The following is a 13,353-nucleotide window of genomic DNA, read 5'->3' as shown; positions in this document are numbered from 1 at the left end:
CTCCGGCAGATCCAACGTCGAGGGTCACCAGTAAAGCGCGGCGTTACGCGCGCTGCTTGTGAGCAAGGAGGAAGCGGACAAGCGGTAACATATAAACGTCTTTATTGTAAGACTACACTGTAACACTGTACTCCTCCGGGCTGGTCGCCCGGGGTATATCATGAGGCCACGCCTACCCCTCGGGCGTGGCCACCGCCCACTTGGTGCGTGGAATGATGTCACCACGCCAGTGGGCTTTTGTGTCCGCCACAGTAATATCATTTTCGAAATAATGATAACTTAAAGTTATTATCGTATATCTAATCGTAACACTAATCCCTTCGTGGTGACTGCAAACTTACTGGAAGTTGAAATATATAATCTTCTACATATTAAAGTAGCGGCAGTTTTGTGTCCGTTATGACATTACGTCTATGATGTCATTACGCCGGCTGACTCCACCCACCGACATTTTAATTTAGTAGTAGGCCTACACCCGCTCACTACGGGAGCTGAAGGAAGGGTCATTCCTCTTTGTGGTATATATATTACAGTCGATCAATGTCTCAAGAATATTGGGTGTGTTCATTTACCAAGTTTCTTGTGGAGAGATCGCCAAGTGGTTTAAGCATTCGAGCAAGCACTCCATTCAAAACCGTTAAGGAACGGCTGGCTTGGCAAGTGCTAGCTAGCTGCTTGGTAAATGAGCACACCCCCAACCCTTGTGGGATATATAGATTACAGTAGATCTTCGCTCAGTTCTGAAGGTAAAACTTACCTCATGGATGTCGGGATTCCTCCAAATTTCTTTGTTTAATGTTATAAGCAGCATTAGTGACTGTTCAAAAAGTGAATCATATGTGTTTGTGGTTTATAATATTTTACAAGCCTGGCTACGGTTAGACTTTTGCTCTTGTGTTTTGACTATTGGGCGCAATCCTGGATGGGTCGCCACTCCGACGCAGGTACTCGGGTGGCTCATTCAACCCAGTAAGCTGATGCTCATTTCGCCAACCTTGGAGGGATGAGGGCTGAGTAAACCCCACCTGGTGTTAATTCAACGACCGTCTTTTGATTTGAACTCAGGACACTAGAATCCCAAGCCAGCACCCCAACCGTTAGGCCAACGCCTGTCTCTGTCTCTGTCTCCCAATATACATATATAATAATATAATATACGTTTATAATATATCTAATAAACGTATATTAAATATATTTTTACATAACCATTAACTCTTCTAGCTCCCTATTAATCAACATCCAATGATCCCTGACGAAGTCTCTACTCTCAGGTGGTTGTGCATGTCTGAGTATTCCCTCTCTACCAATGTACATCTGCGTTCCTGTCAATTAATTGTGACCCTCACCTTCTACCCTCTGTCATTCCGATTTTCCATGAGCCTTTACCTCTATCTAAAAAAAACAAAAGAACATGATTACTCCTTTCAGTGTTTCTTTCCTGATTCCTTAATCTAGCATTTTAAGACTACTTCTCAAAATAATGATACGACAAATAATGTGTCTATTTTGGAGCCTTTTCTATTCTTTACAATCATTCCTATTTTCCACTTACCATGGTCTTTTTGACATATACTTCCTCTCCTCGTGATAGGCCAAAGTCTGCGATCTTAGCCACATAGCCTTCTGCCACCAATATGTTACGTGCAGCCAAGTCCCTGTGGATGAACTGCCAAGAAAAAGGGACCGTGGAAATATAGAGAAAGATGTGTGAAGAGAGGGCAGAGAGTCGATAAAGCGCATCACTTACACTCGCTTAAATCGGTATACATTGATTGCAGGCACTTGTGGTTTGTGATTGCAGGCACTTGTTATTGAAATTCAGGTTGCCATGCAGATGAAATATTGAGTTATGGAGTAAAGATGAAGGAAAACAACAACCTCGATTGCAACTCGTTGTCGATAATATTACATTCTCCCATTCTCAAAATATTTTGACAAGTCCTTGTGATGAACTCACTTAATAGTGCACATTCAGTCAAATCTGTAGATGTTGTGCAGGTAGCCAGCTTAGCATTCACAGATAAAGCTACTTTTTAATAGGCACTTCTTCCAATGTCTAACCTCATCAGGTGCATGAGGGGCATTGCAAGAGGGCAGTGGTCACTGTGGAAAAGATAACATGCTCCCAAATCCATGCGATCTCTTCCTGTCTTCCCAGCCCGCTTCCCCAAATTACATAGCCTTGCCACATTGCCTGCCCGCCAAACAGAAATTTGCAACACACCCCCCTCCCTGTGGTTCACAGGGATAGCACGAGGTAAAACTCGCTGTTTTGATCGTTTATTGTTTTGTGAGTAAACAATGAACATTGTTAAATAAAGAGAAATGAGGGGGAATTACAACTGGGAGTCAGTGCAGAATCGGAGTGATTCGAGGCACACAAGAGAAGACCAATGACCATTATAATTACCGACAATTTACGTAATGCACAATTGAGAAAATTGCATGTAAGTGGATGGGAAGACTTAGGATAATGGATTCACCTTCCAGTTCGAAGGATTTTTGTCTTTGATAAATTTCATTTGTAGTGTACAGTAATATAAAAGCCAAATAGCTTTTCAAGCTCTGATAAATGTGATTGTCGTCTGGAAAATACGATTTAACTGAATAATTTTTGTCAACATGATTTTTAAAATTACTTTTGTCAACAACAAAAAAGAGCGAATTCCGAAGAAGAAAGGTCACAAAAAGGTGAGTTTCACAGCAAGTTGCATATAATAATTAATGAATGGATTCGGTACTCACATGGAAGGAAGAATGCAAATCAGAGATACCTAACAAAACTGAAGAGAGAGAGAGAGACAAACTTAAGCCTACCTGCTTCTCACTGAGGTACTGCATACCACACGCCACATCCGCCGCAAAGTGCAGTAGCTGCTGTGAGCTCAGTGTGCAGGCAGTCCCGTTTTGTTTGGCAAATGCAGGATCAGTGTCCAGCACTCTGCTTTTGCGTAGAAACTCCAACAGGTTTCCATGCCGTGCATACTCAATAGCAAGGTAGAGGTAGCCTGTAGATATGGGTGATGCGCATCATGCCGGTAGAACATTTAGCAAGGTGAAAGGGAAATCTATATTTAATGTATACCAACATGAAAAATGTTTTTGTCATCTTTCCCCCTTCTAACATCACACTATGATCCCCCTACCTCCCTCCCAGATACGAAATGTGCATTCGTACTTTGTCTGGGAAATGTAATGGCACAATTCAAACCTCTCCGGCCTTGCCCCCCCAGCTCTCTCTGGGCTCTGTCTCCCAAATATTCCTACAGGCCGCACAAGATCTGCCAGCAACCCTCTTATGGTGAAACTGCCAAAATCTAGGCTCTCTGCTCACCTTCACTCCTTCATTCCCCTTTACTCCCGCCTCTGGAACAAACTCCCTCACTCTCTTGAATCCCACTCCTCCCTCCGGGTCTTTAAAACAGCTGTTCACCACCATCTCTTATCTTCCCCCTTCCAACCCCTTGATCTTTTCTACCCCTTTTAATTCACCCCAGATCCACTTTTTTGAAATACCGACTTCTTTCCTGGAAGTCCTAGCAGTGTCCATATGTTTTATACCTCTGCGACCCCCACCTCCCCCCTTCCCATGCCTCCTCCCCCCAAGTCCTCGCCCTCCCACAGATCTCCCGATGTCCCTGTTCCCTTCTGTTGTACTTGTGTGCTTCCCTCTCTCTCCCCATATTTTCTCCCGCTCCCTTTATTATATGTTTTATGTGTCTGTGCATGTTTTCATGTTCAATGTGTTCGATCTTACACGAGCCTCCATTTTGTATACAAAAATAAATAAATGCCAGAACATCCTTCGTAATCATTAAATTTAGGCTACAAAGAAAATATTTGTTTGTGATTAGAAAGCAGAGATGTGAATGTGTTAATCACAATTTTCTTGGAAACGTTTTAACAAATAAACAGTTGAATGAACATAGAATCCTGTTGAGAAAGGTGTGTGTGTGTGTGTGTGTGTGTGTGTGTGTGTGTGTGTGTGTGTGTGTGTGTGTGTGTGTGTGTGTGTGTGTGTGATGTGTTCTTTCAGGTATCTGTACCATTTAAAGTCAACTACATAAATATAAAATATTGCATAAACGGATAAACTACATAGACCGTATTGAGAGTAACAAGCAAAGCAATTACCCCATTACAATTAAACAAAGAAAATAACTGTGAATTGAAAAAGAGAAATGTTGGGGTTGGGTGGTTAGTGAGTTGTTTTGGGAGTGGGAGGAAGGAGGGGGGGAGAAGAACAGGAAGGGGAGGGGAGAGGAGGATGAGGGAGGTGGGAGAAGTGAAAAGTACCAAGATAAATGCTGAAGAAATACAAATCTATGACAAAATGGAGCACCACGAGTATTTTATACACAATGGATTTGGTGGATCAACCTGAGCATTCGCTGGGGAGAATATTATATGTGATTCGTGGAACTACCGATAAAAGGCTCATAAGCCTGTGGGATGTCGATAGTTTCTCCCTGTGGGATCTTTGAGGAAAACCCCAGTCTCCCTTGAGCACCATGCTTCGAGGAAAAGGCATCGAGTTCGGTTTGGAGTGGAGCCTAAAATGCTGACATCATCCCAAAGAGGCCCAAATCCTGTGCTTAGGGAATGTCTTGCAATGCCAGATCGGTGTGGATAGCCAAATTTGAAGGCCGATTTATGCTTATTGATCCAGATACCCAGAGGTCCTCCTATCTCCCCAATGTATTCCCCTACACATCCCGAGCAAGAGATGTAATACACCACACTCACATGTTCATCCTGTTGTGCTGTGTCCTTACCCTTCATCAAGAGATGACAGAGTGCAAAAGGGGCTCTGACGGATCCTTAAGTATATGGAGCGTACAGAAAACAACACACATAACCACCACCTGGATTTCCGTTCATCCCAAACTACGGTTCACTAGCACGCCATATCACATACACTGGATTTGAGGACACACTTCATTTCATTAACCAAAATTATATAAAAAGGAGTTAATACAAGAAGCCCTGATACAGGCCTGGAAGGAAAAGGGATATCATGTGACCTTTCTTCCCAACCCAAAGAGGTACATCAAGACGAGTGATACGGAGAATGAACTACTATTTTTTCTGCGATACTTTCCAGGTGCATCAGAAAGCATTAGGAGAGCGATATAAAGACTGCCATAACTTGGGTCACTTCTCAACGAACGCACACTTCCAATAATTCATTGACAAAGAGGAAGGATACAGCACAACAGGATGAACGTGGGGATGTGATGTATTCCATCCCTTGCTCGAGATGTGCAGGGGAACGAGTTGAGGAACGAAGAACTAGTCTTGCAGGTTTAGGCTAGTGTTGCTCTGCATTGGTGGACAGGTAGAACAATGGTTTAAATCAACAGGACATAGACCGAGGTAAGCTCACCGTCTAGGGAAAAAAGGAGAAGCTGACATTTCAGATGTCAACCCTTCGGAGCAAAAGAGCAGGGTTAATGCCCAAAACATCAACTTTTTCTTGCTTCCCCCAGCAATTGGCACACCTCAATTAACATCCTGTTGATTTCATCCATTGAAGATACAGGGAGTTCTCTGAGTGTCTGGATCAATAAGAATAAGCAAGCCTTTTGATATGGTTATCCACAACGATCCGTCACCGAAAGACATACCCCAAACACAAGCCATGAGCCTCTTTGGGATGATGTCAGCATTTTAGGCCTCACTACAAACTGAACTCCTCTCCTTTTGCTGGAGGTATGGTGTGCAAGAAAGGCTGGGATTGCCCCTCAAAAGAGAAACTATTGACATCCCACAGGCTCATGAGCCTTTTATCGGTGGTTCCACTAATACTATTCTCCCCAGCCAATGCTCAGATTGATCCACCAAATACATTATGTATAAGATAATCCTGGTGCTCCATTTTGTCATATATTTGTATTTCTTCAGTATTTATCTCACTGTTTTGCTCAGTGCTCTGAGGGGTGATGATCAAAGAGCTGTTAAGGTATTCGAGGCATACAACCCATCCCAGTGGTGGTATCGTCTCAGACAAAGAGGAAGGAGTCTAAAGAGCACTACATCATGCAGGTTGATGCAATGGGTCCAGCCAGGAGAGTGCTGGGAGCGTCAGCAGCATGTCGGATGACAAAGTCGAACCAGACTTGTGAAGAATGACAGAAATTGATGGCAAACCAAAGCCACTGCTTTGAACCCCAATCAAGACTAAGAGTGCGTTACTGTAGCCATGGTTGTCAGGTGAACCAACTCCAAAACCTGGATGCGATTTCTCTCCTCTAACTAGATGTTATTTCTCCGGCCTTGCTCCCCCAGCTCTGTTTGTGCTCTGTCCCCAAAACATTCCCACAGGTCGCACAAGATCTGCCAGCAACGCTCTTCTGGTGAAACTGCCAAAATCAAGACTCTCTGCTCACCTTCACTCCTTCATTCCTCTTTTCTCCCGCCTCTGGAACAAACTCCCTCTCTCCCTTCAATCCCACTCCTCCCTCCAGGTCTTTAAAACAGCTGTTCACCACCATCTCTTATCCTCCCCCATCCAAAACCTTGAACGTTTCTACCCCTGTTGAAACACCCCAAATCCACCTCTTTCAATCCCCAACGTCTTTCCTGAAAATCCTCGAAGTGTTCATTTGCTTTATACTGTGTACCGCTCCCTCCTCCCCCAGCCCTCCCCCTTCCACAGATCTACCAACGTCCCTGTTCTCTACTGCTGTTGTGCTTGTGAGCTTCCCTCTCTCTCCCCGTCTTATCTCCCGCTCCCTTCATTGTATGTTTTATGTGTCTGTGCATGTTTTCATGTTCAATGTGTTAGCTCTGACACGAGCCTCGATTCTGCATATAAAACAATAAAAATAAAAATAGAAAATAAACAATCTCACCACGGTGTTCACATGCGCCAATCAGGTTGATGATATTCACATGACATCCAATCTTGCAAAGAACCTCCAGCTCACCTACAAAATCTCGATGATCATCCTCGGATGCAAAGTCTACAAATAGGCAGAAAACAGTTGCTTATAGGAAAATCATGGATTATATATATATACTCGCTTGGCTCGCTGCGCTGCGCTCGCCTCACCAAGCGTCGTTACTGAGGAACGGGCTTACTTTAGCTGAGGATAATGACTGCACCTGAGTTGCTGTGTTGTCATGATTTACACCAATCATAATACAAACAATTACTTTGCACAAATGTATTTGTTGTGTTTGTGATATTACATTTTTATAGGCAATTTAGGTTGAAGATTTAGGTTGAATGGTTTTTTTTTCAAGAAAGAACCCCTCAGCACTCACATAGGGGAGGGGTAGGTGCAGACTGGAAGTTTGGGACGATTACACCTCACCACCACGTAATTCAAACCACCTCACCACCACGTAATTCAAAACACCTCACCACCACGTAATTCAAACCACCTCACCACCACGTAATTCAAAATACCTCACCACCACGTAATTCAAACCACCTCACCACCACGTAATTCAAACCACCTCACCACCACGTAATTCAAACCACCTCACCACCACGTAATTCAAAATACCTCACCACCACGTAATTCAAAACACCTCACCATCACGTAATTCAAAACACCTCACCACCACGTAATTCAAAACAACTCACCACCAAGTAATTCAAACCACCTCACCACCAAGTAATTCAAACCACCTCACCACCAAGTAATTCAAAACACCTCACCACCAAGTAATTCAAAACACCTCACCACCACGTAATTCAAACCACCTCACCACCAAATAATTCAAACCACCTCACCACCAAGTAATTCAAAACACCTCACCACCAAGTAATTCAAACCACCTCACCACCAAGTAATTCAAACCACCTCACCACCAAATAATTCAAAACACCTCACCACCAAGTAATTCAAAACACCTCACCACCACGTAATTCAAAACACCTCACCACCAAGTAATTCAAAACACCTCACCACCACGTAATTCAAACCACCTCACCACCAAATAATTCAAAACACCTCACCACCAAGTAATTCAAAATACCTCACCACCACGTAATTCAAAACACCTCACCATCACGTAATTCAAAACACCTCACCACCACGTAATTCAAAACAACTCACCACCAAGTAATTCAAAACACCTCACCACCAAGTAATTCAAAACACCTCACCACCAAGTAATTCAAAACACCTCACCACCACATAATTCAAACCACCTCACCACCAAGTAATTCAAAACACCTCACCACCATGAAATTAAAAACACCTCACAGCCATAAAACACGTAATAAAAACACCTCACAGCCATAAAACACGTAATAAAAACACCTCACAGCCATAAAACACGTAATAAAAACACCTCACCACCACAAAAATAAAAACACCTCACAGCCATAAAACACGTAATAAAAACACCTCACCACCATGAAATTAAAAACCCCTCACAGCCATAAAACACGTAATAAAAACACCTCACAGCCATAAAACACGTAATAAAAACACCTCACAGCCATAAAACACGTAATAAAAACACCTCACCACCACAAAAATAAAAACACCTCACAGCCATAAAACACGTAATAAAAACACCTCACAGCCATAAAACACGTAATAAAAACACCTCACCACCACAAAAATAAAAACACCTCACAGCCATAAAACACGTAATAAAAACACCTCACCACCATGAAATTAAAAACACCTCACAGCCATAAAACACGTAATAAAAACACCTCACAGCCATAAAACACGTAATAAAAACACCTCACAGCCATAAAACACGTAATAAAAACACCTCACCACCACAAAAATAAAAACACCTCACAGCCATAAAACACGTAATAAAAACACCTCACCACCATGAAATTAAAAACACCTCACAGCCATAAAACACGTAATAAAAACACCTCACCACCACAAAAATAAAAACCCCTCACAGCCATAAAACACGTAATAAAAACACCTCACAGCCATAAAACACGTAATAAAAACACCTCACCACCACAAAAATAAAAACACCTCACAGCCATAAAACACGTAATAAAAACACCTCACCACCATGAAATTAAAAACACCTCACAGCCATAAAACACGTAATAAAAACACCTCACAGCCATAAAACACGTAATAAAAACACCTCACAGCCATAAAACACGTAATAAAAACACCTCACCACCACAAAAATAAAAACACCTCACAGCCATAAAACACGTAATAAAAACACCTCACCACCATGAAATTAAAAACACCTCACAGCCATAAAACACGTAATAAAAAACCCCTCACAGCCACGAAATTAAAAACACCTCACCACCACAAAATTAAAAACACCTCACAGCCATAAAACACGTAATAAAAACACCTCACAGCCACGAATTTAACAACACCTCACCACTACGTCATTTAAAAACACCTCACCACCAAGTAATTCAAAACACCTCACCACCACGTAATTCAAAACACCTCATTACCAACTAATTCAAAACACCTCACCATCACATAATTGAAAACACCTCACCACCACGTAATTATAAATACCTCACCACCACGTAATTCAAAACACCTCACCACCATGTGATTTTAAAACACCTCACCACCATGTCATTTAAAAACACCTCACCACCACATAATTCAAAATACCTCACCGCCACGTGATTCAACACCACCACAACCTTATCAAAAACATTTCACAACCACGGAAACAAAAGTTTGAGGGAGTCGTTAAGTGACAACACAGACACTGCCCAGATGTGCCGATATATAGATAAATGACTGCACCCGAGTTGCCGTTTTGTCATGGTTTAAACCAATCATAATTCAAACAATTATTTTGCACAAATGTATTTGTAATATACGTGATATCACATTTTATAAACAATTGAAGTTGAAAAAAAAAATTCCCGAAAAAATTCCCCAAAAAACAACCAAAAAAAAAATTGAATTAAAAAAAAAAATACCCTTAGGACATACCGACGGCAGAGATATGTGCATACCAGAAGTTTGGTACGATTTCACAAAAGTTTGAGAAAGTAGTTCAGTGACAACACAAGACATGACAACACAACACAACACAGGACAGACACTGCACAGATATATATATATACACAAAGAATTAAGTTAAGCACCCCTACACAACGAATTAAGGTAAGCACCCCCTAATATATATTCTTTGTGTATATGTATACATTGGCATATATTCTAAGGTATGTGAGATCAAATAATGATTGGTATGACATTAGCAATTATCCATTGATGAAATTGAGTGATCAAAGTGAAAAAAAGTGATTGGTTGAGTCAGTGATCCGATCACGTGGGTCCTACACACGTTATTGACGCAAAGATCGCTAGAGGTCTTCTCAGAACAATGACTGTACGTTAGAAAACATAAACGTCATCCACACTGTCCGTGATGGACCTATAGCTCCATACTTAAATTGAGGTGAAAATATGCCTAAAATTCCCAAAAAATTTCACCTTAAATTATTCAGAATAAAATATTGAAAACGGCATGATTGTTATGTTTTTATGTGACCATAATATCACTTCTCCAGAAAATATAGCAATATCATGGGTATATTACACTGTTTTGACGACAACAAACTTGTAATGTGCGAGGTTGTAAAAAAACGGGGGGGGTGCTTAACTTAATTCTTTGTGTATATATACATATAGTGCATTCAGAAAGTATTCAGACCCCTTCACTTTTTTCACACTTTGTTATGTTGCAGCCTTATCCTGAAATCGTTTAAATTCATTTTTTCCCTCATCAATCTTCACTCAATACCCCATAATGACGAAGAGAAAACAGGATTTTAGAAAGTTTTGCAAATTTATTAAAAAGAAAAAACTGAAATATCACATTTACATAAGTATACAGACCCTTTGCTATGACACTTGAAATTTAGCCCAGGTGCCTCCCATTTCTCTTGATCATCTTTGAGATGTTTCTACACCTTGATTGGAGTCCACCTGTGGTAAATTCAATTGATTGGACATGATTTGGAAAGGCACACATCTGTCTATATCAGGTCTCACAGCTGACGATGCATATCAGAGCAAAAACCAAGCCATGAGGTCGAAGGAACTGCCTGCAGAGCTCAGAGACAGGATGGTGTCGAGGCACAGATCTGTTGAAGCCTGCAAGAAAATTTCTGTTGCATTGAAGGTTCCCAAGAGCACAGTGGCCTCCATAATTCTTAAATGGAAGAAGTTTGGAACAACCAGGACTCTTCCTAGAGCTGGCCGCCCGGCCAAACTGAGCAATCGGGGGAGAAGGGCCTTGGTAAGAGAGGTGACCAAGAACCTGATGGTCACTCTGGCTGAGCTCCAGAGATCCTGTGTGGAGATGGGAGAAACTTCCAGAAGGACAACCATCACTGCAACACTCCACCGATCTGGGCTTTATGGCAGAGTGGCGAGACGGAAGCCTCTCCTCAGTGAAAGACACATGAAAGCCCGCTTGGAGTTTGCATAAAAGCACCTAAAGGACTCTCAGACTGTGAGAAACAAGATTCTGTGGTCTGATGAAACCAAGATTGAACTGTTTGGCCTCAATTCTCAGCGTCATGTCTGGAGGAAACCAGGCACCGCTCATCACCTGCCCAATACCATCCCAACGGTGAAGCATGGTGGTGGCAGCATCATGCTGTGGGTGTGTTTTTCAGCAGCAGGGACTGGGGGACTGGTCAGGGTTGAGGGAACAATGAACGGAGCAAAGTACAGAGATATCCTTAATGAAAACCTGAAACAGAGCGCTCAGGACCTCAGACTGGGCCGAAGGTTTACCTTCCAACAGGACAATAACCCTTAGCACACAGCCAAGACAACGCAGGAGTGGCTTGGAGACAACTCTGTGAAGTTCCTCGAGTGGCCCAGCCAGAGCCCTGACTTGAACCCAATCGAACATCTTTGGAGAGACCTGAAAATGGCTGTCCACCGACGGTCCCCACCAACCTGACAGAGCTTGAGAGGATCTGCAGAGAAGAATGGCAGAAAATCCCCAAATCCAGGTGTGCAAAGCTTGTTGCGTCATAACCAAGAAGACTAGAGCCTGTAATCGCTGCCAAAGGTGCTTCAACTAAGTACTGAGTTAAGGGTATGAATACTTATGTCAATGTGATATTTCAGTTTAAAAAAAAAAAAAATTTGCAAAACTTTCTAAAATCCTGTTTTCTCTTTGTCATTATGGGGTGTTGAGTGTAGATTGATGAGGGAAAAAATGAATTTAAACGATTTCAGCATAAGGCTGCAACATAACAAAATGTGAAAAAAGTGAAGGGGTCTGAATACTTTCTGAATGCACTGTATATATATATATATTAACAGCAGATTCGTGTATTTTACCAGTTCATCTACAATAGAAACAAGAGCAATCAGAGATTGCAGACCCTTGCAAGGACATGTTTGTGTGTTATATGTTGTGTGGTGTTTAATAGCTGCTGTGTTTGTGTGATTGATTGACAATGTAGATTTATATTCAATACAATAGGGTTGTCAAACCACATGACCGATGACGTCATCAATTTACTTCTCCCATTCAATTTGTGTTGATCATGATCAAGAAATTTCAAATTGATCAGATCAAGGATTCTACTTGTTTAATTATGATGTCATAATGAAGGCACCGATGACATCATCATGAATATATGTTGTTGCCCATCGGGAGTACTTGACAATGACATGTTTCAATTTTTTCCATGGAATGGTTTTGGAGATATAGAGGTGGAATGTTTTTTGGTTTTTCCAAGATGGCGCCCATACCATGTGACCTACGACGTTATAATTATTATTAAAAATTCTGAAGGAGGAGGTTCTCCTATGGTGAAAATTTCTTGGTAATTGGACCAAGGGTTGCATAGAAAAGAATACTCACATTCTGTGCGGACAAACAAACAGACCCAAATGCAATACCTTCTCCTCTGGCGAGGGTAATTATTCACAATGACGATAAAACGAACTCCGGCTTCTGCAATAGTGCTTCTTCTTCTTTCATATACAGCATAAGGCTGAGGGATAACATCATTGACTGGCTGGGCATGGTTTTCCCACTGTGGCAATGCCCTCTGTGGGTTAAAGGAGGAATTTCAAATTTGTTCATGGCGTCGGTGATAGTTTGTCTACTCTTCATGATGGACACCTTGAGATTTTTAGCTGATGAATTTATCTGTGATGTGCCATATTCTTCACAGAGCGTTGGTGCCACCGAAGCAGCTTCCTGAGCAAGGGGTGATACTGCATACTTCTACAGTGGTTTGCCATTGCCTTCCCAGAAATAGGGCAGAAATTTATAATTTGGCTTTGGTGCCGATAGCTCGCCTGCTCTTCGTGAATGACACCGAGGGCCTATAACGTCCACCAACTAATGCCGGTAGATGGGACACACCTAGGTTAACGTCCATGGAGTGAC

The 13,353-nt window shown here is 41.9% G+C and overlaps 1 protein-coding gene across 9 annotated transcripts in view; it reads right to left on the bottom strand.

Moving 5' to 3' along the window:
• Positions 1–13,353, bottom strand: part of LOC137430556 (angiopoietin-1 receptor) — a 352,893-nt gene that overhangs the window by 108,409 nt on the left and 231,131 nt on the right. For all 9 annotated transcript variants that reach the window (XM_078779299.1, XM_078779303.1, XM_078779309.1 and 6 more), the window contains exons 16-18: positions 6,855–6,965; positions 2,818–3,008; positions 1,553–1,666 (exon numbers count right to left, since the gene is read on the bottom strand). In XM_078779299.1, the coding sequence (XP_078635425.1) occupies positions 1,553–1,666; positions 2,818–3,008; positions 6,855–6,965 (416 nt within the window). The remainder of the gene's footprint in view (positions 1–1,552; positions 1,667–2,817; positions 3,009–6,854; positions 6,966–13,353) is intronic.

This window comes from Myxine glutinosa, chromosome 1 (assembly GCF_964187855.1).
Source record: "Myxine glutinosa chromosome 1, kmMyxGlut1.1, whole genome shotgun sequence".
NCBI classification, from domain to species: Eukaryota; Metazoa; Chordata; class Myxini; order Myxiniformes; family Myxinidae; genus Myxine; species Myxine glutinosa.
This window is presented reverse-complemented; position numbering and strand designations above follow the sequence as displayed.